Source organism: Octodon degus, unplaced genomic scaffold (assembly GCF_000260255.1).
Source record: "Octodon degus isolate 3935 unplaced genomic scaffold, OctDeg1.0 scaffold00017, whole genome shotgun sequence".
Classification (NCBI taxonomy): domain Eukaryota; kingdom Metazoa; phylum Chordata; class Mammalia; order Rodentia; family Octodontidae; genus Octodon; species Octodon degus.
This window is the reverse complement of record NW_004524593.1, coordinates 23,275,501-23,297,543: the sequence shown is the minus strand read 5'-3', so window position 1 is coordinate 23,297,543 and position 22,043 is coordinate 23,275,501. Positions and strand designations below refer to the sequence as shown.

At 56.2% G+C, this 22,043-nt stretch overlaps 1 protein-coding gene across 1 annotated transcript in view; it reads left to right on the top strand.

The window, feature by feature from the left end:
• Positions 1-22,043, top strand: part of Susd4 (sushi domain containing 4) — an 81,473-nt gene that overhangs the window by 48,028 nt on the left and 11,402 nt on the right. The window contains exons 4-5 of the mRNA XM_004626951.2: positions 11,584-11,757; positions 15,147-15,335. Of these exons, the coding sequence (XP_004627008.1) occupies positions 11,584-11,757; positions 15,147-15,335 (363 nt within the window). The remainder of the gene's footprint in view (positions 1-11,583; positions 11,758-15,146; positions 15,336-22,043) is intronic.

Below are 22,043 nucleotides of genomic sequence, written 5' to 3'. Positions count from 1 at the left end.
TGCTGTGAGCATTACACCCGCCCAGGGCAGTTAGCCTGCTTACAGTATTAGGACAAGAGGCTCACTGACCCCCTTTTGCTCTTGCTGCTCTGCTGGCATTGCCACCTTGAGCTTTGGTCCTCAGCCTGGCTGCCCTGCCTTAGAGCCAGCTGATTACGGACAGGAACGCCACACACTGGGAGCTGAATAAACCTTTCCTCCCTTAACTTTGGGTGTTGGGTATTTCATCCCAGCAATGAGAGAAAAGCCACGAAGACACAAGGACAGCCTCTGGAGGGCAGGGCAGCCCCTCATGGGCCTCGAGCCCTGCCCTGTCCTGTGAGAACTCACCTCACAGCTTCCAGCAGCCACCCATGTCCTGGAGACAGAGGCAGGGTCCGAGGGCTGGAGCCACCACCCTAAGGCAGCAGAACATTTTGAAAGTAATTATCCCACCCTAACTAACCCCAGGTCAACCCCGGGTCCCTGTGTGCTCAGATCAGGCCAGGCCGAGTCAGGCTGTTGCATAGGATGTGCAGAGGGCTGCTGTTACCGGCCTCACTTCCCATTTTCTGTCCCACTATGGCTGGGAGCTACAGCTGAGCCCTTCCTGTGAGTGCTGGGCAGAGCAGGGGGACAGAGTTCTGGTTCTGATCACTAAGGAGACCTAAACAATTGATTGCCTTGGTCTATGCTGGCTGCAAGATGGCATCTGGGGTACCAGTCCCTCCACCTGGGCCCAGAACCTGTGACAGGAGTGAAGCTTCTGAATCTGGGGTCGGGCCAGGTGGTACGGGCAGGACCCGGCTGCAGGGGCTCAGTGCTTCCTCCCTCCCGAGGCTCCCGTTTTGCAGCCACGCTTTGGAGTGTGCAAGGAGGCCGAGGAGAGCCACTGCAGCCTGAAATATATGTGAGACAGGGTTTTAATATTTGAGGACTTCCTCCCATGCTCTTATCTGCGAGAGAAACCCTTCTCTCTTCCTGCCATCTATCTCCCTGGAGCAGCTCCAAGGACCCCGTCCTGGGCACTGGGCTGCCAGTGGCCACACCACAGTGCTGCTGTTCTCAGCCCCGCTGAGGCTTGTGAGAACCCTCCCGGGCAGCCACCAGGTCCCTGGGTCCTGGGCATCTGGGTCCTGTAAGCAGAAAGAGCAGGGTCCACAGGTGATGGAGCTGAGGTGCAAACTATATGGGAAAGCACCCGAAGAGCCCGTCTAGGAGCCCACCAGTGTGGCCACAGCCTCGCACTTGGAGCTCGGGGTGCAACCTCAGGACAGCACAGGACATGGGCTTCAGGTGGGCCCAGAACTGGGGAGGATCTGAAGCCCAGAGAAGGTCTGGGCCTGCCTCGTGTCACCTGCAGGGCACCCACCTGATCATATGCCTCGGTCACGCCCTTCCAGTGCTGACCGGAAGGACGGGGACTCCGAGAGCAGGAGGCACAGCAAGCCTCAGCCCGAGCTCCCCAGATCTTGTCTGCCCTACAGGACCCTGGAGGTGCCCTCCCCCACCTGGCAGCCATGCTTTAAGGTGGTGTCTGCCATGGGAACGGTGACCCTTGTGACATGCAGGGACTCACAGCCCCTGGAAGGCTCTTGTGCCCTATTTACTGACAAGAAGTGGGGACTCAGAGGCCCAGGCCTCTCACGCGGCAGCAGAACTGGAGTTCAGTCCAGACCCTACTTCTCCATGCTTATGTCACCTGGCCATGGACGGCCTTTCGAAGGGGAGAGGACCAGGCCCTGCAAGTGTGGAGTGTGGCAGGTGGCCTACCTCGTGGCCCAGCCACACCCTAAGGGAGGCCTGCTGCAGGGGTGAGGGCTGTTGGGCCCCTTGAGACCATCACCTGCCCCACACTGGCAGGAAAGTAGCGCTCACACCTCCACATTGGGAAGCCAGGTGGGGCCAAGGAGCTGCCTTTGAGATGCTGCCTGAGCTGAGTGGTACCCAGGAGATGCCCAGGGCCGGCTGATGCAGGCCTCATGTTCCCAAAGCCCCAGGTGACTCCTGAGGTCCCAGGGGCCTTGGCTGTGTTGGCTGCCACCAGCCACTGCTGCCTGGCCCTGCTTGGGCCAGGACACGGGGGGGGGGGGGGTGGCACCCACCACACCCAGCTGCTGTGTCCCCAGGTTATCTTGTCCTTGCTATTCTCAGCTCCTTGCAGTGTGCAAAAGAGAAAAATCAGATTCCCTCATCACGTGCTAATTCTGAATGTTCCCTGGCTAAGGAGACGCCTATAAAGCTGAAGGATTTGGTGGTGAGATGGCTCTGAGTTTCCCAGGGAGCGTCGACATTACTCCCTTTTTATCTTCGCATACATTTTTAATTAAAAGATCCAACTGGACTGACTGGCCAGTGCAGGCCATCGAGGTAGCTGGCAGCTCAAGGACTCAAGGGGCCTCTGGGTCCAGCCCTTTCCACTGCCGCTGGAACTCTGAGGTATGGCCCCAGCCCCAGGCGCCCGAAAGGACGGAGCTGCTGAAGAGGTTTTATCTAGCGCCCTCTGCACCTCATGTGTACTTTCTGTCATCCTAATGTCTTTCCTATTGCCTCAGGCCCGAGTTATCTACACAGACAGCCTTGGCCGAAGTTCCTGACCTGATCCTCCTCTGGTGGGTGGGACCGGTCCCTAGGGCCACTGCCCTTTCTTACTGGCAGAAGGTACTTCTTTCCCATCCTCTGCCTCCAGAGTGGCTTTGTGAATTTGCTTTTTGTTGTTAAAAAGATTTCCTGAACTTGAATGTGCCCCTGATTTAGAAGGAAGAAAAGCCCAGAGGAAATGAAGGCAAGCTGGACAGGGCTGAGCCAGCGAAGATAAGTGACAGAAATGATCATGTTGTGAGATGACAGCCGGACACCACAGGCAGGGTGGCAGCTTGGCCGCCTGTGATTTCCAGGACGCACACCCCAACGACTGCTCCACAGCTGCCACCTGAGGGCATGGCGTCCTGGACCTGGGGCCCACCAGCCTGCACTTCCTGGGGTGCAGAGGGCTTCCGGCCCATGGGACCTCAGCTCAGCATGTGGCACACTGTCAAAGCACCCGTAGAGGTTCGTGGTGACTCTGGCAGCAACCCCAGCACCACGCGGGGTGTGCAAACCTCCAGGCTGGACCCAGGGGGTTGATGCCAAGAATAGCACGTCCCTGCACACAAGCTCAGGCTCCGGGTACCCATCCCAGGTCGTCCTGCTCCAGCGACGGGCCTCTCCTCAGAGCCTCGCTGCTTCACCCCTCACGCTGTCATCTCCGACCAACCCTCGCCACTTGTTTGTGCCCAAGACAGAACAGCTGTTCTGCAGGGCCACTGCTGCACACACTGAGCCCATCCCCTCGGCCCAGCTGTGTGCACAGCAGGTCCTGTGGCAGGAGGGCTTGGGATAGGGACAGCGAGGCTCCCCTGCTCTGCCTCTTCCTGGCCTTTTGTCTTTCCGAATGTTGACACAAGTTTGAAGTTTTGATGACTGTGTTGTGTGCATAGTTACGTTTGGGGGAAATACTGTGCTTACATCATTTAGTTTTCCAGTTGAAGAATGTGGAATATTCCCCCATTTATTTAGCTTGTTTACAATTTTTCCCAATAATGCTTTACAGTATTCTGGAGCTTTTCTCTTCTGTTAAAGTTCAAATTAGAAATTCAAATTTTTTGCCAGTTTTGGTGGTACACACTTGCAATCCCAGCACTTGGGGGGATGAGGCAGGAGGACCACTGTGAGTTTGAGGCCAGCCTGGGCTACAGAGAAGGACCCTGTCTCAAAAAAAAAAAAAAAAGAAAAAGAAAAAGAAATGCAATTTTTGAAGCTATTGATAAATATTATAGATTCTAAATTGTTGATATGTAGAAATTCATACGTGACAAACTCATTGGCAATTTTACTGTTTCTCTTGGAAATTTCTCTTGGGTTTCACCAAGGACGTAGCCTTGTCCTGCATGCTCAATGCAGCGTCTGTGTCCTCTGGATCCGGCGCTGCAATTCCCAAGCCTTCCTGCTGGCTGGCAGCCCCGTGGCAGCGCTGACCCCGGGAAGAGTGGCCTCACCTTTCCCGCAGGGTTTCAAGCAGGCACCTTCCATGGCTTACTAAGATGAGATCCGTTGTCATACGGTGGTGTCTCTGTTCATGGACTCACTTCTCTCCATGATTCTGGTCGCGAGCCGAGTTGGATGGGAACCAAATCGAGTTTCCTGGGGTCACCACGAACCTCACTGTTAAACTTGATTCTGCTCTCGTCCAACTCTGCCGGGGACCAGCGCTGTGGAGGGTTCAGCTCATGGGGCAGCGTGCTGCCACGCTGCTTTCTTCAAGTCACAGTTAATTACCAAGTTTTCCTTGTAATACCATGAGTGGATTTTCAATTTTTATCGAGTGCATTTTCCTGTCTGTCTAGTCAGACAATAATTTTCTTCTTTATTTGGCTAACACAGTGAGTCATATTGTTTTGATCCTTAAATGTTAAATTGATTCAGTGTTTTCTTTTGCGTTTATTGCTGGGTGGCTTGCTAAAATCTTATTTTTAAGTTTTGCATCATGTTGATGAAACGGACTGGCCAGCCTTTCCCTTCCTGAACTTCCCTGCAGGTCGCGGAGCTGAGGCCAGGCTGTGCAGACAGGCCAGCTCCCAGAGTCCTTCCAGAGGGCTCCGACCCGCAGGGCCGGGGACTGGGGGGGGGTTCAGTACTGAATCCACCTTCTCCTTTAGTGTTCATAACACTATAGCTACTTTTTGTTTCTCTTGTGTCCATGTTGGTAACTTGTACAGTTTCTGTTTTAGGCATCTGACTTCCAAATTTTCTAATTTTGTGACATTCTCTTATTTCTTAAAATATAGGGTCTATGTGGGTTTCATATTTTTACTCTTATACTTGCGTGTGTTGTCCTCTTAGGGTTTTCTAATCAGCTTTGCTGTGCTTCATCCGTTTCACTCATTTCAAAGAACCCGAGTTAGCCTTTCTGATCCTCTTATCTGCATGTCTTTTCTGCCCGTTAACCTTTGCTACTACTGACTTCCTTGTACCTTCTTTTGGGTTTAGTAGTCTATTCTTTTTGTGCCTCTTTAAAAGAATTCTTAATTTGGGTATTTAGGATAATTCCAGATTGCATGCATCCAAATTTATGAAACAAAATCAGGGTAATTTTAATCCATAGTCACAGTTGGAATTAGAAGGAATAAAAAGAAAGCCAACCAGGGTGTGAAAAACTTCGACAGTGTGCTCAGCAACCTTCACTTAATCAACTGCAATGTATACATTCATGATTTTTAGATATTTGCCTTTTCCTGCTGTGTCATTAGGTTTACAGAGAAATTTATAGCCACAGCTTTCTGCATATATTCTAACATATGCTATTTTTATTTTCTGTTTTTTATTATTGTCTCTTTTGAGACACATGGGTTATTTATAAATATAGTGCTAGGATTCTGTGCACAGGGTTTTCTAACTCTTCACTTCTGTGCTAACCATACAGCATCCAGAAAACACGGCCCACGCTTCCAGGGTCAGCTGTGAGTGCTCTGCTTATCCTGGAAGCGGGTAGGAGTCCGGGTCCTGCGGCCTGGACGCCGAGAACCCCCCAAGAATCACTATCCAAGGGTTAAGTAATAAAACACCAAGGAGCTGACTGTTCTTGCCAACCACAAATAAATAAAAACCCATCTTAGAGCAGAAAAGAGACGAGCCCCAAGTGTAGGCTTGCGTAGCACCTTCGCTTTGACAGCTGTCTGGTGTGACTTTTCTCGCTGGTTTACGCTGGGATGCAGCAATGATCCCAGGTTCAGGTGAAGCCAGGATGCACAGAGTGGGGGTTCCGACCCCACTTCAGGCTTCCTAACTACCCTGCCCTTAAGGACAAGAGAAGGCCTGCCCTCCCTGCCTGGGGGAGCCGCTTCCTGCCCCTGGGCCCGCTTCCCCAGGGTCTATGCTGTCCCCTTCTCCTTTTCTTTTTTTAAAAATATTTTTTAGAGAAGGGTATACGGGGTGCTCAGGGTCTCACTACTAGATTGGACTCATAGTGATCCGCTTGTTTACAGCCTCCCAAGAGCTGGGATTACAGGTGCACGCCACCACGCCCAGTCTCAATTGCCATCTCAGCGCACACCTGGGGTGGGGCTGGCAGGCCCGGGGATTGAACCCCTGGCCCCTGTGCCTGCTTGCAGGCGCTTTAATCCACTGAGCTATTTGGGCTTTTTTTCCCCTATTTTTTTATTAAGAAATAAATATGAATGAGACAGTTTCACAGCTGATTAATAGGTCAGTTTTGATAGTCAATACACTGTACATTGTTATCTTCTTAGTGGTTATCCATAGTACAAGAAGCAGACAGGATATTCTGTCCAAACACTGCTAGTACACCTCTTTCTTCTCATTGAATTAAGCGAAAGTAGCTGTAAATTTATCCTATTTTGTATACATATATACAAAATAATCATTCCTTTGTATCCTTTTTTTTTGTCCTGTCAGAGGTGAATATTCTATTGGCATCTAAATACTATAGGTGTTTGAATTCAACTAAACAATCTAACACTGTCTAGCAGTCTATAATATTAGTGGGTTATCCTCAGAAGTTATTGACTTGAGCCTTTTACAGCTCATCGTATTAATATGGATTTACTTTATATACCTCATTTTTATACTTTTCTGCTGGATGGTTAAGACCAAGATATAGCAAGACCTATATAACAAGAAATGTAACTTTTGTATTTGATAAGGTCAGCCAAATACTCTCAGGATTTATCCTGTAGCCCTGTACCGCCTTTTGTACATCCTTTTGTCAGTGTCTGACATGAGGACGAGTCACGGCCATTGCTTGACCAATTTGCTCTCTGTGAAAGCCTGAGAGAATGTTTTCTCTCCATGTGACTCTCCCCCAGGCTCACTTTAGATCCTCGAACACATTTCTCTGTGGCTCCATAATCTTCTTGATCAGAAAATTTGGAGCACAACTGAGTTACATGTTGTTACAGTACAGGTTCTCCTATGTCCCGAGTCTTCACTGACCTTGAAAGGCTAGGGCCAGAGTGTTGGCTAACCACGCCCGCTGAGCTATTTGGCTGGCCCTGTCCCCGCTTTCTGAGCAGAGCTCTCTCCTCTTCTGCTCTGCCTGTGTCGACAGCTGGGCTGGCTCTGCTCAGTGTGGGTGGCCTGCTCCAGGTATGGTGGTCAGCACACTGTCCTCTGGGCTCTTTGTGGGGGGTGGCTCTTCCCCACAGAGAAGGAGGGACAGCACTAGCTGCGAGGAGTGAACCTGGGGGTGTCGGCAGGGGCCAAGTGAAGAAAGGACACCATGCTAAAGTTCAGGGTCCCCAGACCCCTGTCCTGACTCCAGCTGCAAGTGCCAAGGTCTCCAAGGCCCAGCAGCTCACTAGCTCGCTGGAAGGACTCACAGAGCTCAGGCAAGTCACCTTGCTCTTGGCCAGGGTTTCTTTCAGTGAAAAGACACAGCTGAACCAGCTGCGGGAACTGAGTGACCCACGGCAGGGTCCCTGTGTCCCCAGTGGGCAGCCACAGCTGCACTGTGCAGGGGAGCTGTGGGCGGTGAGTCTCTCTGCACCACTGTGAGTGACAACAGACACGCGCTGTTGGCAACTTGGGAAACTCAAGGGTCAAGAGGTCCATGGCGTGCTGCCTCGGCCTCCAGGCCCCCAGAAGCTGAGCTGAGGCCATGTGGCCCCGGGTCCCCAGCCTCAACCACGTTGTGGGTGCCCACTATGCAGGATGTCCCATCGGGGAAGTGGGGATATAGAGGTGCTCGCCGCAGGCAACACCCTGGGGCCTCATGGGGCTGGGGACAGAGACCCACCTCTCTCTGGAGAGGCCCATACCTCACTGCATGCCTGGCGAGCTCAGGGGTTCTAGGCCAGGTTGCGCTGTGCATGTCACAGGGACTCAGGGCCTACAGCCCTGCTCTGACCCGCAGGTCCCTGGGTCCAGCTTCCCGCCTGCCCTGGGTGCCTGTGCTCCACACACAGCCCTTTCTGGGTGTGTACTTGGCCAGCGCCATGCTCTTTCCTGCCCAGTATGACTGCTCCAGGATGCAGACGTAACTGAATCCTTGTCACTCAGATTTCAGCTTCAGTCTGTTTTTTGTTTTGTTTTTTATGTATTTGGTACAGGATCTTACTCCGCAGCTTGGACTTGTGGTGATCCTCCTGTTTTCAGCCTCCCCAGCACTGGGATTACAGGCGTATACCACCACACCTGGTCTCAGTTGTTGGCTCAGTGCACCCAGGGGCAGGGCCAGTGTGGCATGCGGTGCAGGGGATCGAACCCGGTCCTTGCTCTTCCCTAAGCAGGTGCTTAGTCTGCTGAGCCATCTCGCTGGCCCTTCAGAGCTCAGCTTAATAAATGTCATTTCCCTGGAGGCCCCTTCCCCATCTGCCTGAGCCCCCAGAGACCTCTTTCCCATCTACCTGAGTCCTCGAGTCAGGCACAGTCCTGTAGCCGCATGGTTTATCACAGTGCTGAGCATCTCATTCCAGCTCATCTCTTGCTGCCCCTCCCTCCCTGCAGGCAAGTGCTGTGAGTGACATTCTTGGCTTCTCTGTCCCCTAGGACCTGCTAGCCCTGCATAGTGCTCTCGGCAGCTCACTCAAGAGCGGAGGAGAGGATGGACGAATTAACAGGCATCCCAAATGCCAGCTTGAATAACTGGAAGCAGAGTTCTTTACATAGTGGTCTCGGGCCTTCGCCACACTAACGTGAATTGCAAGTCTCCATTGCGTGCCTGGCATCTGTGCTCCAGGGGATGGTTTGGGGGTGTACTGGTGTGGAAAGAGCATTTCTTAAAAATCAAATTTATTTTCACATATAACCAAGATGTTAAATGAGAATAAATCTGGTATGAGGCCCACGTCCTTGGAAATGTCTTACCCTGTCCCTTGGGTTTCCCTCCTCGCTCAGCAGTCAGGAAGTTAATGTGTTCTTAGGTATAAAGGTCCAATTCAGCCCCAGGATCCTCATCCCCTCTTCATGGACTCATTACATCGAATGCCGTTGTCCCCAGGAGCGCGGTGTAGGGAATCACTGATGGGGTGATGGGAAAGACAGCTCCCACCCCTGAGTGCTAATTAATTCACTAACCTGCAGTACTGGGGGTTCCCGGGCCTGTGGCACGAGCTGCATCTCCAGCCTTCGTGTCTACCTTTTATTCTTGAGGTCTTGCTAAGCCCTCAGTGTGCCCAGGATGGTTCTGACCTTCTGTCCTCCGGCTTCTGGCCTGCCCCACCACACGCGGTCTAAGTTGTAATTGTTGACAGGATTCCACGTGTCAGACCTGAACATCGATATTTTCTAGAGTCCTTGGTAATGATATGTTTGACGTGGCTTTTAAGACTCTCCTTGTTGAGTAGATGAATTTAATCAATGGGCAACTGGGTCATGCAGAATCCCCGATTAACAGTGGCTCAGCTTACAACCTTTCAGCCCCTGTGCAACCCTGTACCAAATACATACATTTAAAAAAAAAAAATCTTTCAGCCGCTCGAGGATGTAAGTGATATGTGTGCCTTCCATGGAAACCTACCAGAGTCCGGATTTGGGTCTGCCGGCCCGGTGGGGTGCTGGCCAGCACTGTTTCCCTGCTGGGCGGGCCCAGAGCCGGCCAACCGGGAGAGGGAATTCCTGGGGGTTCCGCCGCGCTGCGGTGCATCCTGGGCAGCTGCACGGGCGGGGTGCTCAACGGCTCCCCCTCCACTGTCTTTGACTTCCACGGGTCTGTGTGGACGTGGCCTGCCTGTGCACAGCTCGGGCTGCGCTTCCGCCCGCCCAGGCGCAGGGCTTCGCGGGAGCCGCGCTTCGCCCACTTAGCTCTCCCGGCGTGGCCTCTTGCTTCTCCACCTTACTCGCTGGGGCATGCAGCCCTGCAGTGGCAGGGGCCCTGTGGCCCTCCCTGCCGCCTTCAGGGGCACACCATGGAACTCAGGGCCTGGCATTCGCTGCAGACCTCGCATCTTCTGCTCTGCGGCAGGCCCAGTCTGCATGGCGTGCTCTGAACCACCTGCTGGCTGGCTGGAGTCCTCTGCCCCGGCCACCAGCGTCCACAAGTCTGACATCTCGGCAATCTTTACAACTGGCTGTTGCTTGCGAGTACACCAGCTAATTAATTCTTGAGCAGATTATATGTCCATCCTGAAAATAATTGCTTAGACATACAAATTACTGCCATAGGGTCTATTTACAGCCAGGGTTATATAGATAGGTGCTTTGATAAATGTGTTTTCCTTTGCTGTGAATAGTTTCCCCATGGTGGCACTGGAAAGGCATGGCCATACTTCGCGTTAGGACACTGGTGGTGGGATCTGTGTGGCACACAGCTGTGCATTTGGCTGCAGCTCCACAGGACTGTCCTGGGGTCACCATCAGGGAACTCAGCCACCCCTGCAGGAGCACTACCTAAAACGCAAGTGTGCGAGATCAAGCCGGAACCAGAGGCAGCCCAGCCAGGACCCCCCGGGGCCTATGGGCCTGGGGAGGTGGAGGCCAGGTTCCCAGGGCCAGGCGGTGGGGCCATGCCCAGCTCTGGGGGCAGGTCAGGCCACGCCACCCGCGGTTCCTCCTCGCCAGTGTGCATGCAGGTGTGCAGAGGAAGGGGCACAGAGGGGGCGGGTGATACAGGCCCCGCTCGCCAGCTAATGGTGACAAGGGCTGGGGAAGGCGTCCTACTGAGCACACAGTGACTCCCAGTGCCCACGCTGGGCAGCGGGCTGGCACCGCCCCTTCCTTCCTGTGCGGGAGCCACTCTGCCTGGTCGTCCCCTTCGCTGGCATCTGTCTCCTGAATTCATCTGTCAGGTTCCCGTGTCCTCCTGCGACTCCAGCCCAGCCCCGTGCACGGCTCCTGGGATCCTGCTGGAAGGCACCCACGCTTCCCAGCACCCTTCAGGCACCACAGCTCCTTCCTGTGGCCCGGGCAGGTGCAGGGCCAGAGCCCAGGGCTGCTGGAAGTCAAGGCTCCGGCAGTACCGCACCTCTGTACCTCGGGTCCAGCAGGCCCTGAGCAGCTGAGAGGCCGCAGGCTCTGGAGCAGGCAGGGCTTTCTCCAGACGTTTCTGTGACTGATGGACTATGTCCTTAGACTTTCTTTGTTTAAAGAAAGATAAGAACCCACGACTGGGGGGGCAGGCTCAGGCTGCTCCACCTGCCTTTCGAGCACAGCTTCACTGGACAGGAGCTGTGCGGGCCGGCTGGTACAGGCTTTTTTAAGCCGTGTGTGCACCTCGCTTTCTCACTGGGCTTAGGGAGCACACAAAGTGGGTGGGTGGCATGGGGCCATGTCCTGTCCCCGATGCATCAGCAGAAGGCACCACCAGCACAGGCAGACCCCAGCTCTTGTCCGTGCGGTTTCCCAAGCTGTTCACAAGACCACGGTGCAGAATAAGCGCTTGCCTGGCAAGCAGAAGGTCCTGAGTTCAATCCCTAGTACTGCAAAACAAAACAAACAAACAAACAAAAAAAGACCGCAGTGCAGTGTAGAGCCGTACCTGCCTGAACCCTGTTACCCCATGGAGGTGTCGAGCTGCCCTGGAGGCTGAGACCGGGTCCCACTGAGTTTTCTTGTGAAGCAGTTAATGACTTTAGATTCCGAAAGTAATGTGCACCTTCCACACACTTGTAGATTGCCACATCCCTCAAGTTGAAGATGCTGAGATTCATAACAAGACGTACAGACACGGAGACAAGCTGGTCATCACCTGTCACGAGGGATTCAGGATCCGCTACCCCGACCTGTACAGCGTGGCTTCACTGTGCCGCGAGGACGGCACGTGGGACAACCTCCCCATCTGTCAAGGTACCGTGGCCGCGAGCTTCTCTTGGGATGCGTGGTAGGCAGTGTGCACGCGGCTGCACTGGGTCAGAGGCCACCTAGAGCTGCAGTGCGCCCCCCACATCCCCTAGCTTCTGCGCTCCCTCCTGTCCTGCATATACCCAGGTCTACAGTGACCTGGGGAAGACCTAGCCTAGCACTCTGCTTGCCCCCCCACCCTAGGAAGTCAGTAGTAGTTTATGAGGTCAGAGACCCAAAACTAGGTGGAGAACAGGACGAGGAGGTATTATGTAGTTAATAGAAATCACAGGGCATTTATAACACTTGTGGCATTTATTTATTTCAGCAGTGGTGAGAGTATAGTTAAAGCATGATGCAGAGCTATTTTTGTACTAATAAGATGGTCCCTTTTTGTAATGAATGGAGAGCAGGAAAGTACTCTAATTCAAATTCACCCAAACCACAATCTCATCTTGGGCATTTGGAATCTGGAGGGCTCTGTCTGTACGTAGCCCTCAAGTCCACACTGATTCTAATTTTATTTTCTGATGCACGAGTAAGACCACAGGCGCAGGCAGCCAACCCACCCTGCATGCCCTGAGGGAGGGGAGGGCGAGCTTGTTTGTTGCCAGGCAAGGGGGCTGTCTTTGTCCTTAGGAGTCACAGCTGCCAGTCTGATACTGCAGTGTGCCCTGTCACCATATAAATTGTCTCTGCGCGGGAGCTGAAGAGGCGATGAGGCTTTGGTATAGGATGGTATAGGACAGACAGCAGAGGACACGCCCCTGCCACTCCGCTGGGGGCTGCTGGCCTGTCCTGTCACGTCGCGGCGGGGGTCCTCCCAGGTCTCTGCCGCTGCGCGCCTTCCCATCTCCCAGGATCCTTGGCTTCCTCCCTTCCTTATTCCTCTTATGGTACCACACCATATTGCGTGCTTCCTGGGAGAGCCTCTCCCCTGGGCTGTTCCGAGTGCCCTGCTGGCTTCCCTCTTCAGGCCACTTGAGTTCAGCCTCACGGTCCTGTTGCTTGGCCGGCTACTCGTGCTGCCCAGCTCCAGCTCTGGTCAGGTGTGGCCGTGCTGGGTCCCCCGACTGCGCCCGCCGGTCTCTGTGCGGCTGTGAGGGACCCAAGAGCCTGGCTGGCAGGTGAGCACGCGCTGAGCTGCAGCTGCCCTGGCTGGCGCTCCTGAGACTCCAGCGCACTTTGCACCACAGAGCGCACACTGGGATCCAGAGGACGGCACCTGGTGCACGCCGGGAATGAGGCGCCGCATTCGCCGTGGGCAGCATGACAGCTCTCCAGGCCCCTTGGGGACCATAATCATCCCTTAGAGCAGTATCTTGCTCTCTGACTTGTGTCTGCTCCTGTGGATGGAGAGACTCACACCTAACGGGCCTCTTCCTGCTGCCCAGAGGTGCCGTGGGGATCGCTGAGCGCGTGCGCAGAGCCCTTTTTCTCACTCAGGGCAGGACGTGCCCACACCGACCCCTGACTGCAGCGACCAGCAGGACCCGTGGGCCTTGCTGTCGCTCTGGGCTGGGCATGGGCTGCCCCAGCGCTATTTTTCAGTGGGAACCTTGCTATGCAGAAGGTGGCCTACGCCTCTGCTCACGCCGGTGGGAGGCAGACTGTTCGGAGGAAGCCCACTCCCGTGGGCGCTGCAGCTCTGCCAGGAGGCAGGGTGGGCACACGGCCCGCGCCAGCCCAGGAGCACTGTGCCTGAGAGTTGCGGCGCATCTGCTCAGCCCTGGTTTCTCAGTTGCGGATTCTGCTGTTCCTGACCCCCGACTCAACTGTGCCCGCACACCCCAGCTCTGCCACTGTCCTTGTCGTGTTGGGCTCAGAGCAGAGCATTCTAGGACGTCCTGTTTGGGGAGCCCTTGGTGCTGCTAAGCAGGGACCATCAGCAGAGCGCTGCTCACGTGGCACTGTGGCCAGGGTGAGTGATGCCGGTGGGTACACCCTGCCTAGGTGCGCAGCGTGGCTCTCGGGTCACACCATGCCCGGGGCCTGGGGGAGTCTGGGGATCTCTATTTCTTAAGGCTCTAAGTTGTTTTAACCCTGCCAGGGCTGAGAGCTACTTCGGGGCGCATGAGAAAAGAGGGCTCAGTGCTGCCACGACAGCGCCTGCCACGGGAGGCTTGGCTACGCACGCAATTCCATCCCGTACGACTGTGGGCCGGCCGCATGGCTGAGCCAGCCCTGTCTGATGTAGGAGATCGGCTGGGGTTTGCTAGACTTCAGTGAGGAGTCCTCAGTGTAGCAGGATGTGCCCTTTTACATGGGCGCAGTGTGTCTGTGGGTGGGGTGGTCTGTTCCCCAAACATGTAGGGCAGTGCAACCCTGCAGTCTGCAGAGAACTCTCTCTCTCTCGCTCTCTCTCTCTCTCTCTCTCTCTCTCTCTCTCTCTCTCTCTCTCTCCTTACAATACCAAGGATGAACCCAAGGTTTTTGCCTTGAGCTACATCCCCAGCTCTTTCTAATTCTTATTTTGACACAAGGTCTCACTAAGTCAGTTGCACAGCTTGGACTTGAACTTGTGACCCTCCCAACTCAGGTTCTTGAGTGCTAGGATGGCAGCTGTGCCCTGCCGTGCCTGGCTGGAGCAAGTGTTGTGGGCACTCATTTCACAGGCAGTCAGTGCCCCCCAGCGAGAGCTGCAACTCCACAGGGTCCCGGTCCCAGCAGTGAAGTGACCTGAGCTCCGTGAGACCCTGTGGTTGCTGTGGCCACCGCGGGTCAGAGCCTCTGGGGTGGTGCTGTACTGCCCAGGCTTGAGGACCGAGGATGGCGGTGCCTACGTGGGGGGAGCATGGCCCAGCTTCCCACCTGAAGCAAGCCTGGGTCTGCCTCTCCCTGGGTGTGCTCTCCCCGCGCCCCGGCCACAGGAACAGGTCCCTGGGTGCACCCAGCAGTCCACAGCCTGTCCACACCTGAGTCCCACAACACTGAGGATTCCCCACTGATGTCTAGCAAACCCCAGCCGATTTCCTGTCAGACAGGGCTGGCTCAGCCATGCGGCCGGCCTACAGTAGGCCGGCACGGAGTCGAGACTGCAGCTGAGCCTCCTGTTCCAAGTGCCCCACAGTGGCTCTGATTCCTGGCGGTGTCAGGACAGCTTAGAGCTGTGAGAGAGTGTTCCCCAGACTCCCCCAGGCCCTGGCCATGGTGTGACCCGAGAGCCTCTCTGAGCACCTGGGGCTGGGTGTGCCCGCTGGTGTCACCCGCTTCTGGCCGCTGCGTCTGACCCCCTTAGTGCCTTTGCCTTGCAAATCCAATGGTCAGGGGACCACGGTGCTGGCTCCCAGGGCCGTGCCGTCTGCAGCAGGGGGGCAGGCCCTAGCGCACTGGTCTGTTGCCCTTGGATGTAGACAGGCGAGAGTGAAGCGTGTCTGTTTCTCCATGTTTTCCAGGCTGCCTCAGGCCCCTGGCCTCCTCCAACGGCTATGTGAACATCTCCGAGTCCCAGAGCGCCTTCCCCGTGGGGACTGTGGTCGCCTACCGCTGCTTCCCAGGGTTCAAGCTCGAGGGCGCGGAGTACCTGGAGTGCTTGCCCAGCCTGATCTGGTCATCCAGCCCACCCCGGTGCCTGGCTCTGGAAGGTAACCAGCCCCGCCGTTCCCAGGTCCCGCTATGGGTCTTCACAGGCCTGTCCCGTACGTAGGCAGGGAAGAGCGAAGGCCGGGTTCCCTGGCCCATCCTCCCCCGGTCAGGCACAGCTCACCCCACACTCACCACCTGAGGTAGAGCTGTGTACCCCATCCTACGCCTTAAGGGGAGAGGAGCATATGAAAGAAAATGCCGCAGCGTCGGAGCCTAAACGGTGCAGTGCTGCAAAGTTAAGTGAAATGTCTTCAGAAATTAATTTTCTCTGCACCGAGTGAGAACAGATTGCGCCGTGGCCTCGTCAAGCTTGGCCCGTGCCTTGTGGGGTGCCAGCGCTTCCTCCTGTTTCTGCGGTTGCGGGCTGAGCTGTAAGCTCTGCAGGCAGCCACGTTCTTGGGAGCCGGAATGCAGCGTCTCTCTCTGCCTCTCTCTGTCTCCTCGGTCTCTCGGTCTCTGTCTCTCGGTCTCTCTCTTTCTGAATCTGTGTGGAGGTCTGGGGTTGCGGGGCAGGAAACCCACTGCCAATGCAAGTGGGGACACAGGGTGGGGTCCACACAGCCTCCAGCCAGGCTCCAGGCTCAGACCCTGGCCCCACCTTGCCCTGGCCCGGGGTTCAGACCCACCAAGCCTGTGTGCCCCTCTAGGGGCTGAGCACCTGCTGGGGTAGGGGACGTCTCATTTCATTTTTTTAAATGTGTGTGTGTGTGTGTGTGTGTGTGTGTGTGCGCGCAGGGTTTCACTATGCAGCTCAGACTCATAGTGATCTTCCTAATTTCTGCCTCCCTAGAGCTGGGATTACAGGCATGCGCCACCACTCCCGGACTCTATTGCCAGCTCAGTGTGCCCAGGGGTGGGGCAGGCAGGACGTGTGGTGCCAGGGATCGAACCCTGGCCCCTGCGCTTGCCTAAGCAAGTGCTTAGTTCACTGAGCTATCTTGCCAGCCCTAAAGGAGGTGCTCATTTCTACAGGGAAGGGTGGGTTTTGGCTGTGGGGGCTCCAGGGAAAGCACAATGAGGGAGAAGCCCCGAAGCTGGTCACCAGTGTCCCTACCACCCCAACTGTCACTGGTCCCATCCATGGCCGATGCCAAGGGTGAAGGGAGGAGTTAGCAGACTATAGGACATCCAGGTGAACCTGAATTTCAGGTACACAACAAGTAATTTTTCAGTAGGTGAACATCCTGTGGATCTCACGCATGGTGGTAGGTGCGTAATGCGTTCTGCGTAGGGCAGAGGTATATATATATCTTTGTGAAGTTCAGATGCCCCTGAGAGTCTTGTGTTCTCTGGCCTAGGTCCGGCAGGCTGCCTCGGTCGGTTGTCTGGGGGTGGCTGGAGGCGAGGGGAGGGGCCTCTCCTAGCTCCCTCCTCCCTTCCAGGAGCAGACACCCCCCCCCCCCGCAGCGTGCAGGTGTCAGTGACTTTTACTTTGAAACGGCCAGTTTCAAGTCTTTCCACTGCTTTCCACTCGCCTGCACTTCTGTGTCCCCTGTGTCCCCCTGGTCATGGGGGCCTTGCTGCACTGCTGCTGGGTGCTGCGCCAGGGGCTCCCCTGCGCCCCGTCTTCCTGAGCACATGATTTGCACAGTTCGCTATTATGTAGAGAAAATGACCGTAGCGTGCTGTGGAGTCGGCGCTGTGGGCTCCTGACCCCACAGTGAGGCGTGGATGGCCGTGCTGGACATTTGGATGCCCACTCTGTCCCTGCCCTCTCTGTGGCTAACCCCCGCTTCCCTCTATCCACGGCCAGGGGTCCTGTCCCTTTCAGATAGTAACTTTGGCCCCCACCTGCCAGGAGCCAGGAGGTGAATCTCTGCCATGGGAGGTGGTTGGCTGTGTGATCCGGGGAGCGGTGGCAACCAACCGCCAGCTCCCCATCCCGGGTCTTTTGCCCAGTCACGTCCTCCTGGGTGAGTACCTTCATGTTCATTAGCCCCGTGTCCCCTGGGAGGGGGCGATGTGAGCTCACTAACCCACTCAAGGCCGCACTGGGCATGGCAGGAGCCCGCCGTCTCCGGCTCCTCAGGGCGTCCAGGGCTGTGCACGAAGCCGCCAGGAGAAGCCTGCCCCAGGCCAGCTCTGGAAGAAGTGTGCAGGTGTGGGCCTCGGGCATGGGACTGGGGGCTGCTCAGGGGCTGTGTTGGTTGCCTCCTATCCTCAGTTACTTTTCTCGTTGCTGAGACAAAATACTTGTCAACCAAAGTTAAAGGGGAAAGGCTTATTTAGCTCCCAGAGTGTAGAGGTCGCAGTCCATTATCAGCTGGCTCCAAGGCAGGCTGGCACGTGGCAAAGCAGCAACCATTCACGGTGGTGGTAAGACAGCAGAAGCAACGAGAAACCTCAGCAGCGTGGTTCTGCCCTGTCGTCTCGTCCAGCCTGCCTGGAGTCGGAGTGCCGTGCCTGTGAGTGGGCTGACTTAGGGGTCACACGCCTTCATCCCGGCATCTCACACTCGAGGTCCAGCCACGTCTGACAAAGCCCACTGTTCCCAGAATGCATCAGCAGTGGGCTGGGCCCCTGGGACCATGACCCTACCTGCGATCTGCACCCCACGGCCTGGAGCTGGGCCGAGGTGCCATGGACGTTTCCACAGGTGCTTGTCACAGTGCAGAAAGCGGCACACCTGCGCAACAACCCTGGCCCCATCCTCCACAGCCCAGCTAGTTAGGAGACCGGATAGGTGTCAGCCCAAGTCTTGGGGACCTTTTGATCTTAGATCGGAGTCCCCAAAACAGAACAGTCTTTGGTTTGTTTGCGACAGGGGTGTGCTCCCTGGGAAGAGGAAACGCTGGCCGTCCTGGTCCCATGTGCTATGCACGAGCCCTGCGTGAATCACGCAGAGTGGGTGCTGGTGGAGGCGCAGCCTCAGGTCGGGACACGTGCGGGATGCGGCCCGGTCCCCTCGCCATGCTCTTCCCGGAGCTGCAGTCTGGAGCCAGCGCTGTCTGTGCTGCAGTCACCTTGCCTGTGACCCTGGCTGGGTATTTTATTAGAAGGAGATGCAAAATAGCAAGCAGTCCTGTTAATTTATTGTTTCCAAGCAACGGTAAATTGTCCTAATGCGGTTTCCGTGCTCCGATCTCACGAGACGGAGCGTGATGGTGAGAAGCGGAGCTCGCCTGCAGCGCTGTGCTCTGAGGGGATTTCTCCTCTTTCTGTTGGCGGAGTAATCTCCACGGTGTGCCTTCTCTCCTCGGTCACATGGCCCTGTGCTCAGGCTTGTGCTGTAGCGTCCAGAAGCTGCGTTTCCTCCTTCAGTTTTTTCCCTAATTGAATCAGGAAACACTGAGCCTTTTGTCCTAAGAGATCTTGTTCCTGTTTTCTGCTGTTTCTATTGAGTTTTATATCTGACCTGACCGCCCCCGAAGCCCCCGAGTCTGCAGGGTCTGTGTGGCTGTGGTATGGGGTGGGGACGCATCCCTCTCCTATTCCTGCCTCTCCACAGTGTCTTCTCACTCTGCCCCACACTCCCTGCTTCCCCCTGAAAACCCGCACCTGCACGCTGCTTGCTGGGTGAGGTTTAGATGTCAGGTGACTGAGGGGCCTCTGTGCTCCTCATGAGTGAAGGGAGGAGCGTTGGCTTTTGTCCCCAGGCTCCAGTCGCCCTCTCCTCCCTGCTCCAGGCAAGATTTATTTCCTCCTTTCCTCTCCGGGAAGGTGATGGCTTGTAGTTCACAGCAATAAAATCTCTGCAATCAGGAGCAGCGTGGAAGGCAGTGAATCTCCTGTCACCTCGGGCCTGTGTTGGCGGCGCAGGAGCAGAGAATCCGGCGGGCCCGGCTCATCCGTCCTGCTCCTCCCTGTGACCCCTGTGAGCCTCATGGGGCTCCCGTGTCTTCTCCCAGTGACTGGATGGTCCTTTATCCCAAGCCCCACCTCCTGCTTCCCAAAACTGTCCCTCAATGCCTGTGCAATGAGACTTCTCTGTTTGTGCAGGGATCTTGTGTTGGTTTTGATGTGGATTTTGCAAAAGATCGTGTGAGGCTCTAAGTTGCACGTGCTCTTTGGAAGCCCTCGTGTTTGCAGGAGGTGTGTCCAGGGCCTTCTCTCGCTCCCAGGCCGGGCCTCATTTCCCACTGTGGGCTCTAATAGGATCTAGCATTGAGCTGAAAAAATGGTTGGATTATTTTAAAAGTGCAGCCAATCATACGGAAATTCAGATTTTAAAAAGTGCTCATCTTGGCTGTCACATGGGGAGCTGTGCCTACGTCGGCCTGTCTTCATTCTGAACGTGCCTTCCTCTCCAGAGGTGCTGGGTGGGAGGGACAGTCACTCGGGTGCTGGGCAGCGTGGCCGGGGTGGCATGAGAGGAGCCCCGCTGCGTGGCATTGCCAGGGCCGCTATGGCGCGTGGCCCAAGTGTGGTGACTGCTGTACCTGGTTTCTGCCGGCGTCTGCTCCCAGGGCACTGACCGTCCTGGTCTGGCCCCTGAGTCCCCACCACAGCGGCAGACCTCACAGGCTTCCTCGGCTGGAGGGTCATGCCGTCCACGTAGGCCAGACGGATGCTCTGACAGGACCCAGGGCCCCGCCTGCTCCCCAGGGCCCTGAGGCCGTCGCTGGTGGAAGTTGCTGTCCAGGGTCCCCAGGGCCAGGCTCCCTAGAGGATCCCCTTCTCCCCGGTCACCACAGTGCTCTGGGCTGGTCACTGTGCTCCTGTACTGAGCCGGCCCTGTCCCCACATGGCTGCTTCCTCTGTGACATCACTCCGGTAGCACAAAGGCCCACCCTGGTTGCTCGCTGTGGGGAGGTCCACCTGCCGTGAGCACCAGGCTGGCACCGCAGCATGAGACAGGCAGGACTCAGCACCAGCTCCTGCTCTGCTGCCCCTCGACTCCCAGGCCCCGCCTTGCCCTTGCACACTCCGTGGCCTCAGCCCTCCAGGGCCCAGTGCCCCCTCACCTCCAGGGACACCAGACGTGCCTACTCCGAGAGCTGTGACTGCTGCCACGGAGGAGCTGGCTCTTCCTGAGTGCCTCTCTTGCCTCTGTGCTTGCCGCACAGTGTGGTCTCATCCTTAGAAAAGCCCATGAGGGTGGTGCCAGGCGCCCTTTCTTCAGGTGGTGGGAACCACAGCTCAGGAAGGAAACGGGACAAAAATGAAGTACAAGGCAAGTGGGACACGCACAGCCTCAGGTCACGTGGCCCCGGGCTGTGCCAGGACCTGGGCAAGGAACGGAAATGCACCGTGCCTTGCGGAGCTCCGAAGCTGCTGCCAGCCCTGGCTAAGCGATTGTGTGCTTGCTTCCTCCGGGGCCGTTTCCCTTGCTGGCTTTCCTCTGGGCTGTTCTTGGTCCGTGCCTTGAAGGCAGCCCTGCTCCCTTTTGTCCCAGCCTCTCACAGAGCAGCGGAGCGCTGAGAACCTTAGGAGCACTTTCGCTGCCAGAGTGAGGCTACTTTCTCTGCATTCGTCTAGAACCATCCTCAAGCATGAATGTGCACGTGTGCACACATACACATACACACACACAGTAGGAAGCAAAGTGTGACTGTTTACTTCCACAGTTGCTGACTGACCTCATCCGATTAGACAGCAGCGAGAGTGGGAAGCCCCCTCGTGGCATGCATGCCACCCTAGTCCAGCGTGCGGAGGGGACTTCAGGAGCCGCAGGCTGCACTGGCCTGGTGGACTCAGCCCTGCCCCACCGGTGCCAGGGTTTGTGGCTGCACAGGCCACGCTCCACTTCCTAGGGCTAGAGGAGCCTTGTTGGAACTCGGCGTGTGACTGCATGTGGTCCCTGCACCAACTTGTCCCTGCCGCAGGGCTGTGGCTCACTCCTGCATGCCCAAGCCCATCAGGGAGCCTCGGTTTTATTTTTTGGTGCTTACATTTTGCATTGTCGGCAGCTGCATTCTGTGTTCCTCCGGGGCACTGTTGGGTCCAGATTGGGCCCCTCCATGGGCTCCATGGACAGCACTAACCCCACACCTGATGGTGGCTGAGTCCATGAGCAGGCAGAGCCCGCCCGGCCACAGACCGTGTGCCTCCCTCAGGGGACGCGTTGATTGGCCTTCAGGCTGTCCAGCAGCACTGGGGAGTGCAGTGTTCTGTGTAGCTCATCAGTTTCCCCGGGCTGAAAGCTGAGTCTCAGATGCAGCTGCAGAAATAGCTGCCTGTGGTGAGCAGGATCCGCACAGCACCCTGGAATCCTTGCTCAGACTGGGGCCAGACTGGGACCCACTGGGCACAGGGCACAGGTTGAGGGGCTGTGCCCCTGTTCCTGGGCCATGTAGAGGGCACCTCGGGCTTCCCTGAGACAATGCCTAGAGTCCCAGGGGGGAGGGACACTGGCCTCACAGTGTTTGTGCTGGTGGCCAGGGTGAGGTTCCGATGCCAGGTTCCGTGATCCTGGGGTGGTGCACAGAAACACCCTTGAGCTAGAGATCGTGGCTGCACAGGACAGAGTGGACACAGCCTGTGAGATCCCACAGCTGACCTCCATGGACAGCAGGGGCCGGGGTGCACAACAGACACCTGGACCAGATACCACTGGCGTCACCTATGCACCAGCACCTAGGACTAGGAGCCACTCATGGGGACGAAGCTGCTGTTCTCAGCAGTGCAGCTGCCCCGGGGCCTTTCAGGTGACAGAGCTGCTTCCTGACCTGTCCCTTGTCCCTGCTGCAGCCACAGCACCCAGGACCTTGCACAGTGGTTCTGTCTCTGGTGGGGTCCCAGCTCCCACACAGCCACAGGTACCCACA